Source organism: Haplochromis burtoni, unplaced genomic scaffold, assembly GCF_018398535.1.
Source record: "Haplochromis burtoni strain Fernald_Lab_line unplaced genomic scaffold, NCSU_Asbu1 Contig_45, whole genome shotgun sequence".
NCBI lineage: Eukaryota > Metazoa > Chordata > Actinopteri > Cichliformes > Cichlidae > Haplochromis > Haplochromis burtoni.
In genome coordinates this window covers 1852822-1871489 of record NW_024582406.1, presented here as the reverse complement: position 1 = coordinate 1871489, position 18668 = coordinate 1852822, and the positions used below count along the sequence as shown (strand labels likewise).

Below are 18668 nucleotides of genomic sequence, written 5' to 3'. Positions count from 1 at the left end.
AGTGTATTAATGTGGCCTGGATGCCTCACTCCGTCAGTTTCTCTGAGAGCAAATGGGGGGAGAAAACATACATTCTTGCATTGGTTTCCAGCCTGTTTATGCCTACCATTGACTGATGGTCCTGATGACGCAGGGAGGGTGTGTGAGCCAAAGAGCCAGATAGCTGTGAGTACAATCTCACAGCTATCTGGAAACTTGCAGGAGAAAGAGAAATGTTCCTGTGGCTGTGAACATGCACTCAGGATTTATCTCCCTCTATAACACGCACACACAATTTGGAGAGGAGCAGTGAATTGAAGATCATGGCCAGATGCTGTAGTCTGCTGTGGGAAGAGCGGCAGCCAAACATAAACTGCACACCAGAGTCTGAGAAACAGAGAGGAGGAGGGAGTAGTGATTAGATACAGTCTTATTTCCTGGTTCACTTTGGTGTCATGTTAGGTCACAGTGTTAATAGCTATTCCAGATTTGTATTAAAGATTAAGGAGTACCAGTGTGGTGAGTTTGAATAAAATGCTAAAGGGATTAGAGTGTCAAGATCCTGCATTGTGGCTTATTGTTTTTACAATATTTTTCTTCTGTCCCTTTATGTTTTATATTTCTCATCTGTCATTAGTGGGCCAAGAGTGATAATTTTAATTAGAGCCTGACTATATTTTGGAGAAAATATCTTCACCAATTTTGTAGGTGAAAAATTCTGATATCAGTATCTTTTAGGAGGCTGATATTCGCCTAAAGATGTATCGGTCTGGATCTCATTTTAAGTTTATGATTGGATGTTTTTTGCTGATTTGCACTCTTGGGGTCATTTCTCCTTCACCGTAACCCAAGTGGCCGAGCATCGTAACCCTTCCTGAGTCTGGTTCTGTTGGACGTTTCTTCCTGTTAAAAGGGAGTTTTTCCTTCCCACTTTTGCCAAGTGCTTGCTCATAGCAGGTCATCTGTTTGTTGGGATGTTTTCTGTATTATTTAGGATCTTTACCTCCCAATATACCTTGAGGTGGCTGACTAGAACTCAATTTGAATTGAACAGATTTTTTTATACACAGGCTTTTGTCTTTTACTTTTTTTTAAACAAATATTTTGTTACTTTGTTACTAAAATTGTTACTAGGGAGTGTTTTCTTGCTGATTCTTCGTGTAGTATGTCATGTTGTAGGTCACCTACAAAAAATGGTCTAAAATAACTGCTCTCATATAACAATTTAATAATGAACCTGATGTCATTACCTGAAGACTTAAACATTCACTTGTCTTTGATATGTCTGGTTGTTTTGTCAGACATATCTAAACTAGCTGTGACTACTTTAGCTCTATACTTACTCATGGACCTAACTCTGAAATGAAGCCTTGACGTTTGGGTAATGAAACTCTAGATATACAAAGCTGATCACATGGCTTTCTGTTAACAAAGGAACTGCCCAAGGTTAGAAGTGGGACAACTTGAATGAGGTTTTGTTTTGTTGTTGAACAAAATGTGGAAGTGTTCAGTGCAAAGTGTATTGTCTTGCTACTTTAGCCCCACACGTTATATTGCTATAGAAAACTTTTCACCTGGTGGAGCAGGGTTTAGAATAAATAACATCAGATGGTTGTTTCTTCAAAGAAATAGATGTTAGGTGCCCAGAAGTTTACAGTTCGACGCCCCTAACACCACTTTTGGTTGTAAGGAAATTCCACCGGTCACCTGACTTAATTATTAACACAGACATATTAACAACATATTGCAATCTGTTTTGGCACAGTCTGTGGCTATGAGCGGAACAACTGGAAACTGGTTGCCAACTTGTTGTGTTGTACACTGACTAGCAAGGTTGCCAAGCACATATATTTTTTATGCAGACTCTATTTGTGGTGGGATTTCTGTTTCAAATCTATAGAGTTCTTGCTGGAGTCTGAATAAAAGTTTTAAATGAGAAAGATTGTGTATGCAGATGAGAAAGGATTTGCAATTTTTGCTGATTTAACACAGTTATCACCATATTATTGCAAACAGATTGTGTCCACTTGACTCCGTTCAATTGTAAACTGATAGCAGACTGACTTTTCTGTCTTTTTGTTGTCTTATTGCCATCTTGACGTACCAAAGTCACTTTGAAGATGGAAGCCAACTATGAGTGGTTACAGGCCTGGTCCCCGTCTTCAAAGCAACCATTTCAGAGGCAACAAGATCACAAGTTTATTGCACACGTTTGCAAATATGTTGTTCATGGCTTGGCCCCCCAACCGCCATTGTAGCATAACTCTGACTATCTAACTGGAAATTGCAGCCAGTCTGCTCTGTCAGCTTTGCAAAAAAAACCCAAAAACTCTTAGCCTGGCATTTGAATACTGCACATCCACTTTTATGAATCATCCCTAAAATCTAATCTTAGGCAAAAAAGCAGATTAGGGTTTTTCCTAAAATGTCGAATAAGACAAGTGCAGATGATGAAACCCAAATCTTTTGCTTCAGACCTCGCTCCGATCCCTGTTCATCACCCACCCTGCCCTTCTGGTAAAATCTGTGACCAACCACCCACATTTTGTGGCATTTAAAAGCCTTCCTGTGACCATGAGTCCCTCCCAGCAGCTACCCGTCAGCTCCCTCTCAGCCTGTTTGCTTGTTTTGAGCAGTGGCCTGTTGCACTAGCTGTGTGTATCTGTTCTTATGTGTTGTTTGGGATACACGGATCCTTTTCTCCTTCCCCCTCTGGCCTTGCTCAGCTGCTCCGGCCATCTGTGCAAAACCAAACAGAGAACAGAGGGGATGGAGGGAGAGAGGGAGCAGTTGGGGGGAGGAAGGAAATTGAAGGGGAGTGGGTGGATGGGGGGTATGGTTGGGAGAAAGGAAGGATCAATAGAGAAAGAAAGAAGGCCTTTTGACATTTGAGATTGAGTTTAGGGGATGAGTAGTGGATGACCGAAGATGAGGGAAGGAAAGATGAAGTGAGTGAGGGAATTGTTTCCAGGAAGCCATCGGCATAAAGATGAAGTCTGTCCTCTCGTCTCGAAATAGGAGAGTGAGTGTGCGCATACAAGTTTAGATCAGTGGAAACTGGGATGACTACTGATGTCTGGGTCCTAACGTCATACCAGCAAACATAAGCCAATAGTGATCTCATTTTGTCTTGCGTTTTTTTCTTTTCTCCCCATCTCTTTTCTCCCTTTCTCTCTCCCACCTTCTCTTTCTGTTCCCATGCTCTACAGGCCAAGCCTCTTCCTCTGGGCCGGCCTCTGTATTGCCTAAGCGTTTGTCTCACTGCTTAGCCTTCCTCGCAGCCGGCTCCTTGCTCTGTTTGTAAACTTCAGCAGGCCAGTTTCCTGCTTTTCCCAACCCACCCCGCTCTTAAACTTGTGAAGGTCTGTCCTTTTCTGCTGATCCATCCCTGCAAAAGTAGCAGGGGAAAAACTAGATATGTGGACCTATTTTATTGTAGATTGTGACCTTTTTCAGGCCTCATATGCTTCATGTTCATTTATGTCTTTGACTGCTCTGTTTGCATACCATCAGTCAAACTGCCGCCTGCCTTTGGGCTTATTGGGTTTATTGTACTTGCCTTGACCCAGTTAGCAAACACATCCAAGTCTTTCTCCCACCTCGTGCTACTTTTCTTTTTATAACCATTTTAGCCCGGTAGCGGGAAGCAGGCTCTGTTGACTTTTCTCCTCCATTATAAAAGCTGACTGTCTTAACATTTATTACAGGTGGCTTGTACATTTGTGTGTGTGCATGCAAATCTGCATGATAAACCTTTCTTTTTGCACTCCCTTAAATGTACTATCCTAGAAAACTAGTCTTCCACACTAGTGACTTTGATGTCTTTTGCAGTAAGAAAAAACCATCACAGCAACACTGGCCAAGTGTGTCACTGAGCTTTTTCGTGCCACAGAGGGGACCGTTTGCAACTGCAGTGCAGCTGCCTTTGAAATGAATGAAGGCTATTAGTAGAATGTGTTGTTTCTGCAGTAAACATGTTGTTCTGTCCTTCCCTCTATAACTCCTGAGACTTCATGCACATTTTGCTATTAGTTGGTACTAATTTTGTCTGTTTTTCATATTCTGTAGAAGTCTAGTCCCCCCTTATATACTTTAATGACACATACTGTTCTATTTCTGCACATTTACAGTTTTATTCCACCTCTCTGATACTTATGTAAAAGTATTTCTGAATGTGTGGTGCTGAAGCTCTTAGAAGATATAAGCTTATCCTTTATCTGATTCCTGAGGGTACCAACATTCCTGGGCCTCCATCTATTGATAGCAGCGAGAGCTGTTCATGTCTGGTCTTGCTGCTGACTAACTGAGCTTCTCTGTGTATTCTCTCCTTCCAGACTAACCCTTAACATCTGCAGAACGCATCTTGACCTGTGGCCGTCCCGCGCAACTTACCCCAGTCAGCCCTGCCTTGCAGTGTCAGACCACGGCCATTCGAGGGGAGATGAAGCCGGATGGGGTTGCCACGGCAGCGCTGGAGCCAATGGAAACATTGGAATCCAATCCCGTGAATGATGGCGCACCACCCGGGGACCAGGAGCCCAATCAGGCAGCCAGCGGGGTGGCAGAGGTGATGCCACAGCAGCTGGGGGGTGAAGGAGATCAGGAAAAACCACAGGGAGACCAGGCCAAGGAAACCCCAGCTGCCAAGACCAACAACAAGACCTCGGGAGACCCCAAAGCCAAGAGTACCAACAAGACCGCGACCAAGACGAAACCCGGCAACACCACTCAAAGCAAGGCTGCAACCGGCTCACGGCCCAACACATCGCAGAGCCGCGTCGCAAATGGTGTGTCCAAACCTCAGACCAACGGTGTTGCTAAGAAGACCACGCCTGCAGCGGACAAAAAGAGCACCCTGACCTCAGCTTCGTCGAAAAAACCAACAGGAACTGCCGGCGCCCCAGCCTCCAAAACATTGGCTAAAGTGTCTGAGAAGAAAGCCACGGGGGCCGCTCCTGCCACCAACGGCGCAAAGTCAACCACCGGAACAACAGCAGCCAAAAAGACCTCATCCACAAATGCTAATGGTGTCAAATCCAATACCGCTGCAGCAGCAGCAGCTAAAAAGCCCCCAGGTTGGTGAAAATGTCATCAAGATCAGCGTGAAAAGACAAATATAATTCTAGCATTCTAGCAAATGTTTTCAAAGCTCTAATGAGGAGTGCTCATTGTAATGTGATGATATGCATATAGCTGCTCATCAGATGAATTCAGCTCACATATTAGACATGCTACAGTGACTCCTGCTAAACTATAAATGTTTTTGCCCTAGATCCTTGTGACACACTGGATAAAAGCTGTCTGCCTGACCTATATCTGAGGAAAATTATTATTATTATAAACTTCTTTATTACAGCATATAATAATGTTCTTATTGTTTTACACTGCTGTCTTTTTCTTTTTCTTTTTTTTGCTTTTTTCCCCTCCTCTGCTCTCCTGTCCTGTCTCCAGCTCCCAAGCCTGCCTCCACCAAGCCCGGCTCTGTTGCCTCACCCAAACCTGATAAGCCCCCCGTTTCCAAGACAACCAGGTAGGTGTGACATTTGCGTTGGATTGAAGCCTCAGCCGTGCTCAAGTGTGTGAATCTGTTTACACATACAAGCACACACAAAGATACTTTCTGTGCGTTTGTAGATAGCACAGGCTGCTATCTATAACGCAGACGCAGACTCCTCCAGGCAAAAATGTTCAGTGTTCTTTTCTTCCTTTTGAAAACTGCTACCAAATTTCAAAATTTGCTTCAGAACAGCTGCAAATGCAACTATATGACCAAACTGATAAGAGTTGCAGGGACTGAGCTAAGCACTACAAATCTCTTCAGTGCCAAGTGAGAAGCAGTTAGTTCAAAAGGCTTTCACTTGGCTACAGGTTCAAAGAGGGCGCTGTTTAAGAAAGAGCACCCTGGGGGAATCGGGGACAATGGTCCCCCACATACAGGCTCACAGGGGCCGGGCATAAGTAGGCCAGCAACGAGGCAATGTCAGAACAAGCCTTAGAGTAATGCCTTGCAGGCTTTCATCATTATACAGCATTATTAATAAAACAAGTTTGGGGAGGGATTTAGAGAGAGGAGGATGAGCGTTGGGAAGATGAAACGAAGAACAAGATATTTTTCTGGGGGTGTTTTTTTTTTTTTTTCGTTTTTTTTGTTTTGTTTTTTGTGCTCTTTCTGTGTGGCAGTGTGCTGTGACACTATGTTTATGTGGAAATCAGATCAACATGTGTTCCTCACCTGAGTCACGCTGTATGCATGGTGCCGAATCCTGAGGTGACTTGGCAACAGACCAAGTGAGGAGGCTGAAGGAGGCCTTTGTCTGACGCCGCGATGATCATGATCAGGCAGAGGAGCCTTTGGGACTCAAGCTGCTCTTTGAATAGCTGATCCTTCTGCCTCGTCTTTGACTTTGTTTGTTTTGTTCATGCAAAGCCTCCTTTTTTTTTCCCTGTCGTGTTATGTCATCTTGTTGGTATGTCTGTGTGTAGACCCATTGTTGAGTTCGAAACACCATCTCAAAGAGATTGCACTATTTGGAGTAAACAAATAGCCTCTGAGAGAACGACCATGTAAGCATTCCCAGGAAGATGCTAAAAGTTGGACATTTTAGAAAATAGTAAATTGGAAAGATATCAAATTAAAAGGAAGGAAATAGCTAGCCTAGCTCAGTTTAGAGGTAATAACCATTCTTGGCCACTAACTCCTCTGAAGCTCACTAATTACAGTATCTTGTTATAACATGTTTTTAATCCACCCAAAAAGCAAGTGTCCAAAAATAGCATCTTAAAAGAGTTCAAACTAGATACAAAGTGCTTAGTGGGCTTAGAAAGCATTAGATCAGGTCGGGGTTAGATGTTTCTTTCTCATATGCTTTAGGCTAGGCTAAGCTAGCCCACTGCTTTTTGCAACTTTGTGCTAACATGACGGCGGTAACAGTATATTTAGAAAGGTTAATAACAAGAAAGACCAGCTAAGCTACTTCCTCAACAGCAGAAGGGGCTGTTCACTCAACATCCAGATGAACAGAATCAACTTCATTGGATTTCCTTACCTGAATGATCCAGATAAACCTCTTTATTACGTTTCTTCAATACCAAATTAAGGAATTATAAACACTGTCAAATATCATAATTGCTGACAGTAAAAATGCTTTTCAGACACACATCTGCTGCTGTAACAGAATGGAAGACAGCCTTTTTAAAGCCTTTTCTTTATATTGGACAGCAGAGGGAAGACAAGAAAGCTGGGAGAAAGTGCAGAGCCATTATAGCCTTACGGTGAGCTATACCCGCTCCCGAAGATGGTCCTTATATGACCGAAGAAAGCTCGATTTTGTTTGTAGCTAGCTCCCCTGTTCTCTTCCCTATTAAATCACTGACAGTATGTTATATATTCTATTAATACTATTCACTATACTAACATTTTCCTTCCCAGCACACACTGGTTTGCCAACCACTTTCTCCCACCTGACCCGCAAAGTGTTTTAGATCCTCCCCACCCCCACCCCCACCCCCGTCCATTCTCTCACTCTCCCTGTGCCACAGGTAACAGTTGGATTGAGGAGATTACACTCAGATTACAGCTTTATGCAATGGTTGATGTACAAACATCTTATTAAAACGAGTTACACAAGGGCACTTTGATCATCTATATTGCGGTGCACAATACTCATGTGCAGTGTTTATGAACTGCTCTGATGATTTCATTTCTGTTATACCGACTGGCTCCGTCACGTCCCACCATTGTGCATCAGTCTCCACTCCTTGGAAATATAAAACCATTAAACACACATGAGCACTATCAGGGTTAGGGCTGTATTCAGTAGTTAGTTCATTACCAGTGTTTAATCAGCAATTTATCTATGCAGATGAAACTCACTCGCAGGTGTTTTAGTTGTGCATCACATAACACTTTAAAACATGTAATAATAATTTTACATTAGCTTTAGAAATCTGTAACACTCTATATACGCCATGAATAATAAACCATTACCATTTATTTACCATATGAATAATAAACAGTAAATTGACACACTGATCACAGGACTAACGCCTTGTGGGTATCTCTAACACGCCAGCAGCTTTGACTAACCAGCTAGTGTTTCGTGGCCTGGGTGTGAGGTCAGGCTCACTGATGAATAATGAAACCTTTATCACAAACCAACAACAAACACAGAGTATATCAATACACAGCACAGACAATGTTATATGTCCCAAAGTAATCCGAATCTTGTCGTTCCCTCCTTTTATTGGGCACCAAACATAACATTAATAATAATAGTACTAATAATTACTAATAATAGTAATAATAATAGTAATAGTAAAAGTGAATTAACTATGAATTTAACATTTATTAATTATTGGGCACTGACTGATGATTATTAGATGCTGGATGATTTTTATTTACTCGCTTACACTGCCCGATCCTTCTCAGATTATTGTCTTTGTGGGATTGTGTGTTGCTAGCTGGAACACTGTAAAGTGCCCAAACGATGGGCGAACGATTTATTATCAAGACTCGCAACACAGTTGCACGTATCCCGCCTCTTCTTTACTTTTTTAAAATTTTATTTAATGGCTAAAATCTTTTTTTTTTTTTGCTTTTCTAAAATTGAATTTTGCTTGAATTTAGTAACAGGTTAGCTAATCGTTGTTATTAGCCTCCTGTTCCAGTTGAAAGAAATTTTAAAAATGCATCTGTTAAGCTGATATCTCAGGTACACTCAGGTCAGCTAAGTGCTAATTCGTTGCTTTGTAAAAGTAAGGTCACCAATGACTCGCTGCTAGAGATTGAAAGTGGAAATAAACTCACCCGTTTCACTCTTTCCTGTCAACCATAGTGCTCGTGCAGACATCCGCTGTTCAGTCTGTGTCACACAATTAGCATTATAGAGGGTGGATATTGTTACATTAATCCAGCACAGCATTATTAGCTAACCGCCCCACCTCCACACACATCAACCATGTCACGGTTTGAGGCCAGATTTGCCATTTCAGACATTTAAATGCTGCTCTGTTCCCACTTCGCCTCCATCAGTCATTACAAAGGCTTTGTACCGCAGAGCTGGCAGGGTGAAATCCATTTATTATCCAGCGTGACTTCAGTCTTTATGTCAATCCATGTCAATATCCATGTTTTACATTGAATTCTTAACACATTCTCTGTTATTATTATCATTATTATTATTATTATTATTATTATTATTATTTGTAAGCATGCCAAGCTAAATCTTTAGCTAATAGCCTGAGTAGGTAACGTGAACACTTTGTTCAAAAGACTGAGCTGAGGTTGTAATTATAGGCATCTATAAGATGCAATATTCAGTGCTATTGGTGCATGTGCTCATGCATTGGATGTGTAGTCCAGAGAAGCCTCCTCCTGCAGTAAATCTCCATGAATCCCCATGAGAGAAGTATAACTATTAGTCACGATTGGCTCTTCTGACAGCCCCTTGTACCCTTGTGGGCATACTTTGTTAAGTGTGTGTATGTGCATGTCTGCTTTAGTAAATGTGATGTGCTTTGACAGGGCCATAAATTTCAGCTTTAATTAGATTTTGCCCTTTTCCTACCTCACTCACTCCGTAATTCAGGCCTACCATCGGCAGAGTGGGGGAGAGCTCAACAGACACATTAACTGCCACATCAGACGCACTCTCCTCCTCCTGTTGCTGCCGCACACACACTCAAACACATTGGGGCTCTCAATTTATGCAGTGTTACTCAGTTGATTTAATTCCATCCAAAGCAGATTTCACTTATCAGACAAACAGCAAATGCTGGTTCACAGAGTGACATCAATCTATGTAATTTGAGGCCACTTATAAATGTTTTCTTTCTCTATTGAGCTGGAGGGTTTGGGGTTGTTTTTTTGTTTTTTTTTGCAAAATTGAGTTACATTAAACACAGCAGGGACTCTTTCTTGTAACTCATCCTTTCCGTTCTCTTTAACCTCGTAATCGCACTCTTAAAGTTACCAGAAAGATGGCTTTGTCAAATGAAGATGAAGCCTGTTGTGTCAGCAGTACATCACCAGCATCAAGCTTAAACTTGTTAAGCATGTTTGCAATGTGCATGAGTATAGCTACCTGCTCACTTTATAGTATGTGCATGTCTCTGTTTTTCATAAAGGTCTTGTGTCTGGACACTCATTAAATTGTGTGTACGTGTTATATGTGCACCTGCTGTTTGATGCTGATTGCATACAGCATGTAGCATGTGAGGGAAAATATTTGTGTCAAAACACAGGAAGTGGAAATCACTGTTGGATCTTTGAACATTATATTACCTACACATGCAGCAGTGTGTGTGCTAGTAGCTTATGTCCCAGGTTGTGTGCATGAATATTTACCAATTTCTTGCCTCTCTCTTGTTTTGCATTGAGACTTGAGTGCTGGTGTCTAGCATGAAAACCGCCCAATAGGAGACTGCAGCACACTGTGCATTCCCCTTATAGGTGCTTTTGTGTGTGCACGGATGATTGCACTGGAGAAACAGCATGCAGAGCATGTGTTCATTTGCCGATATATTGCTGTGTATGATGTGGACTTAAAGGTGGGGGGAAGGGAGTCGTACGCGCGTGCTCGCTGGACACGTAGTACACGGTCACGTGACGCCGAGCCGGGTTCTCCTGCTTGCTCTGCCGTCTCTAGCTGCGGCGTAGTGAAGACAAAAATGATGGCGGTTGAGTATGGATGCTTCGCGATCGCATACGTCACTGATGAGCTCCCGTCACTGCTGCCAGAGATGCTTGTCGTGTTAGGGCTCTACATGCAGCAAATTAGTGTTTGAGAAAGAGGCACAGAGGTGGAGAAAGGAGGAAGGAGCAGAGGTTAACTCTGCTTGAAGCAAAAGGAAAGAAATTGCCCTGTTGGAAATCAGAGGACAGATCAAGGGCATTCAGTGCTATATAAATGCACTCAGAGAAGTAGATGTGGTAGCCTTTGAGCTATCAGGGTCTTTTTTTTCATCACCTTTATGCTGCCCACTCAGCTGCCCATGTTCCCACATTAGTCATGGTGTTTTCCTCGCTGATGGTCCCTCGGGGATGATAAATTTTTATTGGAGGGGAATGAATGCAGCCCTCCTCGTCATCTAACAAATTACTGCTGATGTAACGGTCCAACACCGGTTTGTGTGGTAAGCAGCAGCTCGTGCCACACAGTGTTCAGCAGTCCGATATGAAGACAAACAACGCACAGCGCAGGCTGTAAATCTTCCCCCGTGCCACGGGTGTGGCCAACCACTCCACGAAGCAGAGTCCCGCTGCCATGATGTTATTAGGGAGCAGCCGCAGAGCTAATTACTAAATGGATTTAGTAATCGGAGGGAGGGACAGAGTATGATTGAATGTGAGGCAGACTTGTTTGTGGGTGTTCCACTCATGATAAAGACATGTGGCAGTTCTTCAAACACTGCAGTTTTTAGTCAAACATTTCAAAGACTAGAGAGGTGATATGTTTTTATCCACCCTGCATCCTGGTTAAACAGGTCAACCACTGGAGATGTTTCCATTTAACCCAGCCTGTATTTATCATGGTTCTGGCAGTTGGCCCATTTTACGAGCACTCTATAAATGACCTTAATGCCGTTACTGTTTAAGGTAGAAAAAAACTGTTTGGGGAGAAGTTGAGCTTTACAGGATTGTTGGGGTATCAAAGTAGCATTTTTTTTCAGCCTGAGTTATAAAATGAGGCCAGATGTCCTGTATGATACTTCTGTGATAAAGGGTTAAACAAGAGGAAACTAGTCTAGTAAGAAAATAGAAATCCACCAGAAGTGAGCAAAATCTAACAGACGTGTTAAACACTGTCAACACAAGACAAGATGTGTGGCACTTTGAAGCGTGCATAAATCATTTACAGCTAGCACCGGCAGTCACATCCACACGTGAGCGCAGAATACTTTTGTCAAGTGCTTATACGGCACTTTGCTCTGACGCAGCCTGCGTGAAGTACAACAGCTGATCCGTGGATCAAAGTACTGCAGAACCATCAAGCTGTCGTCTGTGTTAGCTTCCACCTTACTCGTTTGTAACTTCCCCTCAGAGTGTGTGACAGCTGCAGCGGTGAGTAGTGGCGAGTGACTGGATAACATGTTAGATCTGACATGTATCTGATCCTGTGCTTTCATTTAACCAACTAAGTATGCCGAGAAGTCGCACACATCCCTCACATAAACTGAAGTGTAGTACCCTGCCTGCAGTGATCATTCTCTTCGATTCACATTTAGATAAGGTTTAGATGAAATTTCATCCAGGTTATGAATCATGGAGCCTCAAGGTGCTCATTTCCTGCTGCAGAGCAGTGTGACACCTGCATTGCTTAGGGCTACCCTACTGCAACCTTTGTCTTAAATAAAAACACCTTATTAAAGGAAAAAGCGCTCTAAGGAGCAGAGCTCTGATCAGGTTCATTTAATGGAGGGGTTATCTTGCCTCTTTAATTATCACAGCATCATACTTTAATTTATCTGCTTGTCTTTGGAGAAGGAAGCTCGTCTCCACCGTAGATGGACGTCTGTGCTGCAGGGAAGATGTCTGCCTGCACGGCTGCTTTGCTCCTGATTACTCATTTGCCTCCCCCTTTTGTCGATCTCATTATTTAAATCATAGCCCCGAATCCCGTTGGATCGCAACAAAGCACCACCAGCAGGCAGCCATGTTTTTGCACACAGCAATCCTTTCTCAGCTGAAGTGTCGTCAGTGATCCTCCGGCGTCTTTAAGTATTTTTTACAGTGCGCCTGTAGCAATGAGAGTCATCTGATTTTTCAGCTTCGGTCCATTTCTCGGTGTCGCGTTGAACAATTTGCTTTAGCCCCAATTTATAGTGTTTCTCTGAGCGAGGCCTGTGGTGGGATGAGAACAATAAACAAAGCTTCTTTCCCTTAGCACAAGCTGCCCTTTGAGTTAAATGTAGGCGCATCATTTAAAGACTACAATGAGTCCTGCAGTCTTCTCAGTCATTTGGCTGACAAGAGAGCTTAATTACAGAAGCAACATCACCGTGTTTAGGCTTCGTCACCACAAGCCAAGTTGTGGTAAACTAATCTTGGAACACACAAGATCTAATTCTACTGTGAGATGGAGTCTTACAATACTGTGGATGTGGAGACGGCCGTGTTTAACAATGAGGAAGGAAATCATGGTAATAAATAATCAAAACCAGTGCAAGAACAAAAGAACATAAACACAAGTAAAGAAATACTGATCCAAGTAAATTGGACTGAGAGCCAGTAGATACGCATTACAACTCAACAGAAATCTCCTTCACTGTCTCTGTCTCCATCTCCGTCGCGCCTCCTTCTTTTTCAGTGACCTGGTTAATTTCCAGCGCTCTTTAAAGTCCTCCTGCCTTTTTGGATTATCCACATTCCTTTTATCAGGCAGATTACTGTGAATGCTCTCTCTGAATATCCCATTAGCATACTTCATCTCTAATGCCAGTCTCTATCTCTTAATTCTCCCCATTCTCTTTTCCCTGTAATTCCCATCTTTCACTCTCTAATTCAGACATCATCTTTTTTTTGTCCTGAAGAACAGATTCTAAATTTGAGAGCTTAAAATCTTAGTATCTTACTCACTAAACTGGGATTTTACAGTTGAGATGTGGCTTTTACGCTGCCTCCATAGCAAAATTCACAGCAAACGCACTAGAACGTGAGCAACATTAACTCCCAGATTTAGCAGAAAACAGTCGGCGTCAGACATGCTAAAACAATGAATCACAGCTCAGAATGATCAGCACGATCCTGACATGATCCAGCAGCCTCACTATTAGTAACACACCTTCACTGCCCCAGAGCTTGCATGATGTGAATCAACTGCAAAAGCTTCTTTAAACTGCTGAGTTCACCACACCCTTATCGGGTTTTCACTCTCATTTCATGTTGCCACACTGTATTCCCGTACATTTGCCAGGCTGTGAATAGCACACGCTACTTCCTCGCCTTTACGAAGTGAGCGTGCCTTTAACATAGCCCGTGCTTCCAGCTGAGGGGAGGGGTGGTGCTGGTGCTGCTGGATTTGGAAGAGTTATATTTGTTCTCCTTTCAGTATTAAAGATTAACATGGTCCCAGCCATCTTCACTCTCCCTCCACCTCCCTCCCGCTGCCTGTTCTCTTTCTGCCAGTATTAACTCAATTCTTTATTTAGAAACAGGCAGTTAGTGTAGCGTGGGCCCGAGAGACTGCACACCACAGCCCTGTCAGGACTACTAGATGTAGGTTACTTCGCTCAGACGTGACATAGGAGCCAGCATCTAGGCCAGGAGAGCCAGAGCAGGCAGAGCTGACGCACGCTGCCCCAAAGAATCACCCCCATGTGAGGAGGGAAGTGGGCAAGGAGGGATCAACTGGGGTCAGTGTGCCTCTCTGGGGCCGCTCTGACTCACCTTCAACAACTTGATTGTCCCTGGAGGAGTTTGTCATGGACTTGGAGTCAAAGTTTGCTTTCATACTAGTCCAGTGGTACTTCTGAGTAAAAGAAACTCATAAAATATGTATGTGGGGTAATCAGGTTGTTAGTTCTTAACAGTTGCAAATCTGCAACGTCTGCCTGGAGAGGGTTAATTGGCACTTTTAGGTTGGTGTCACGTGTTTTCTGACTGCTCCAAAGTTTTTGTCCTGCATCTATAAATAAAAATAAAAACAAATGAAATGAATTTGTGCCAAAGCACCTCAGGGGCTGCCCTGATGGTGCATTACTAGTGTGCCTTTTGAAAATCCTTACAAAAACTGACAGGGAACTAATGTAAAGGCTTTTAAATCAGTACTCAGGCAGCTCTGAATCATTCATGTCTACCCTCCTGTCCTTAAGAGGTAAGTCTCAATAGGTGTCTACCTTATGTGAACCCGTTGACTCATTGAATTTAGCGTTGCTGCAACAGCTAATCAGGTCAGTGCGTTGGCTATTTGCACATGCTTTAATTTATTATTACAGAAGATGTTTGCACTACTCTGCACTTCATTTTTAAAATAGATGGCTAGCCTTTGTTGTCTAGAAAGATTGCAAATCAGCCATTATATATTGCTTTCATTATTAATATTATGTATGTTTAATGTTAGTGTTGTGAGCTATGCAAGCATTGTTGCTTGTGTGTGCTCTTTCTTAAGTACCCTTTAGCAGTAGAAGTGTCTTCTGCTGACATGTCAAGCTCTTGCTCGCTGTCAGAGCCGTTCTGAAGCACTCGGAGCACAGGGTTGATCAGCACACAGTCAGGGTGAGACTTGATGTTTGCCCCAAGATGTGGGTGACTTTAAAAACTCAAATGCTTGAGTCACTTTCAGTTAATCTCCATTCCCTGAGTTCTGTAACCAGGGGATTCACTGTCTGTTAAATTCATTTCACTGTCGGTCTCATTTGTGATTTGGACATATTGTGTAGTGCAGCTTAGTATTTGCTAACCCTTCTTCTCTGTTATGTCTCTTCAGGCCTACAACCGGCACAACTTCATCCCCTCGTCCTGCCACGGGCTCATCTCGGCCACCTACTAGCAGCAACGCCAAGAGCTCCCCTGCTACAACCAAACCTGCCACTCCTAAAACTCCCTCTGCCGCCGCCAAGCCGGCTACCCCCAAACCAACCTCCACTACCCCCTCTGGTGGCAAACCTCCATCTCAAACATCCAAAACCACAACCCTTGTGAAAAAAGGTAAGGAAAAAGAAATGAGAAAAGAAACACAATAGCATTTGATACCAATTAATAGCAAGTATTATGACTACTAACACAAAAGAAAAAGAGATGTTTTTAAGATGCCAGTGATGAATAAAGCTCTGGATGACAGGTACTTCCATAGTTTCGGGCTAACAACTGACACCCCTTGATTAAAAATAAATAAATAAATGAATGAAAAAGCAGATCTGGAAAAGTTGTGATGGGGTGCTAGACTGTACAGAAGCCTGCTCGTTGCATTTTGCACCAGCTGCAGAGGAAATAGGACTACCTGTAACAAAACAAGAGTCGAGATGATGTTTCTGACAAACGTTTTCCATGCACTAGTAGGTAAACACAGGGGTGAATAATCATTTTGATAAAAGCTCTGCACTAAATACAGATGAACGTTAATTAATGTCATTAGTAACACCTGTGTTTCCCTGCTGTGCGCTGGGAAAATGGACTTCTGAATGAGTGTTTATTCAGGGATGGTGTGTTAAAGGTCTTTCTCTGTGTTACTGGGACAAAAGGGAGAATAAATAACCACAAAGAGAAAATGAACAATACAACTACTGTTAGCATCAGCTGTCAGCCCACCACTGGCAGCTGTGCCTTTTAAACCAAAGACAAAGAGGTTTTGGAGCAGTAGCAGAGCTGAATATTAAGACTTCATTCATGTTTTGGGTCAAATACATGACATTGTCACTGCCACTTTAGGCATCCACAAGTCTGATCACCAGGTTTTAAATCGAAGGTACAGCTGGGTGTCATCGGTGTAAGAGTGGTAGGAGATCATCTGTTAACATATCATGGAGTGGAGATAGAGAAGTACTGTAGGAGTACATTTTAACTACACAGTCAAAGGAGCTTGCAAAGAAAAGCATCTGGACTTCTTTAAGTTACTTGAACACAGAAGAGCCACCTCCACAGGACAAGAATCAGCAGTCCATCTGCATCTTAAGGATAAAGGACACTCTTTCGAGGATGCCAATGTTCACATTTTGGACAGAGAGGACAGATGGTTTGAAAGAGGAGTGAAAGAAGCCATCTATGTCCACTGTGAGCGACCATCTTTGAACAGAGGCGGGGGTTTACGACACCAACTCTCTGCCATCTATAATCCAGTTTTGAGATCCCTTCCCAGACGCCTTAACGCCCACTCACATCCTGGGCCATCTGACCTCAGGAATTCGCATGATAAGGTGGGGCCAGGTTTCACAATGAACTCACCCGAAACTCTGGCTGATTGGGACCCACACCCAGTTTCACACCTTGGCTCAGGCGATTAGAGGATCATCAGGGGGTCCTTTTGTCCCTCTGTGGGGGGATACTCCCACTAGGTTTATATCTGGGACTCTCCACCATTTGACCTTAGAACTGAAGAAGCTTCTCGGATGAGAGGTGAAACGTCTTCAAGCAACTTAAAGAAGTCCAGACGCTTTTCTTTGCAAGCTCCTTTGACTACGATGACCTGGATGACTGAGAACCTTCACAGACATTTTAACTACACGCATATGCATGCACATGAAAGGTGTCACACTTCTTAGTCTTAAATAAATAAGTAAATTGTACCGTAAAGACTGTAATTATCAGCAATGGAGCGGCCACTGCAAAATATTCCTCATCCTGTGGACAGACTCCAAGCAGCACCAGTCTGGTTAGAGTGGTCCTCCAGCAGAACTCTAGAGCAAAACAAGACATTGAATTCTGGCTTTGAAACAGGATCAGAGACACTGATACTCGTCACAGCAACCTGTACAGTCTGCCCTCCTGTGACAAAACAGGCTGGTGAGCAGTGGCTGAACTTTAAAAACAGGAGTGAAGTGTTGTCCAAAGTAAAGTGATCACATCATTTCCTCAGATGGATGTAAAAATAAAACATTAAAACATAAAATGTGTTTATGTCTGCCCGCTCTAGTATGTTATAATTATGTGTAAGACTGATATGTGTTTTATGGCTCTGAGATCTCACAATAAATGAATAAATTAATTAATTTCAATTTTATATTCCATATATTTGGCCTGATTACAGTGTTAACTACAGAAAACTCAGTGGTGACTTTGAAGGGATCAATAAAACGTTGTTTGTCTGCTTCCTGTTTACAAGGGGTTGCCATAGCAGATGGATCCACATGTTTGATTTAGCAGATTTTTATAGGGGATATTCTTCCTGACACAACCCTTCTAAGGTTTTTTCTTCTGGGTCTTGACTGTACATTATGCAAATGTGTTAAACATTACACTGTGGGTTTAATCATCAATGATGTGTTTTAATTTTCTACAATATCACATTGTTAAACCACCCCTTGTGTGCTTTTGTGCGTTTTTTCTAGATGTCACCAAACCCTCAACGCCAGCAGCCAAAAAGCCTGCAGACTCCCCCCTTACTCGCCCTTCTTCTACAACGAAGTCAGCAAAATCCGAGACTTCCAAGTCCGCTTCAAAATCAGAGGTCACTGCCAAAAAGCCTGCTACTAACAAGCCAGCAGACACCAAAACACCTAACCGCCCCAAAACACAAGAGAGCAAGCCTACACCAGCTAAGACTCCTGGCTCCAAAACCAAGACCTCCAGCCCCAAGAAAACTGTGGGAAGCAGCACACCAACTCCTGTTAAACGCGCCCCTAAAGCTGCCACAGCCGCTGAACCTGAAAAGGAAGTTGCCGCAGCTGTAGCTGCTGCAGCAGCGATTGCTGCCACAGTAGCTGTTATTGCTGCGCCAGAACAACCAGAGCCTCCTGCAGAACTAGCTGTGGAGCCATCCATTACAACTCCTGAAGAAAAATCAGCAGAGCTCACACCAGAACCAGAACTAGTCTGTGCACCAGTGGCTGAATCAGTTTGTGAACCAAAACTAGAACCCGCACGGGAATCCATACCAGAACCCGCCAGGGAACCTACACCAGAGCCTGCAAGAGAACCCACACCAGAGCCTGTCAGGGAATCCACTCCAGTATCTGTAAGAGAACCCACACCAGAGCCTGTCAGGGAACCTACACCAGAACCTGCAAGAGAACCCACACCAGAGCCTGTTAGGGAA

The 18668-nt window shown here is 43.1% G+C and overlaps 1 protein-coding gene across 3 annotated transcripts in view; it reads left to right on the top strand.

The window, feature by feature from the left end:
- The window catches only part of wu:fb95e10 (protein bassoon), a 34001-nt gene that overhangs the window by 12352 nt on the left and 2981 nt on the right, over window positions 1-18668 (top strand). For 2 of the 3 annotated variants that reach the window (XM_014334987.2, XM_042220265.1), the window contains exons 2-5: window positions 4314-5054; window positions 5431-5509; window positions 15405-15625; window positions 17962-18664. In XM_014334987.2, coding sequence (XP_014190473.1) covers window positions 4421-5054; window positions 5431-5509; window positions 15405-15625; window positions 17962-18664 — 1637 coding nt within the window. In that variant the 5' untranslated portion in view covers window positions 4314-4420. The remainder of the gene's footprint in view (window positions 1-4313; window positions 5055-5430; window positions 5510-15404; window positions 15626-17961; window positions 18665-18668) is intronic. The other variant, XM_014334988.2, reaches the window with a different exon arrangement.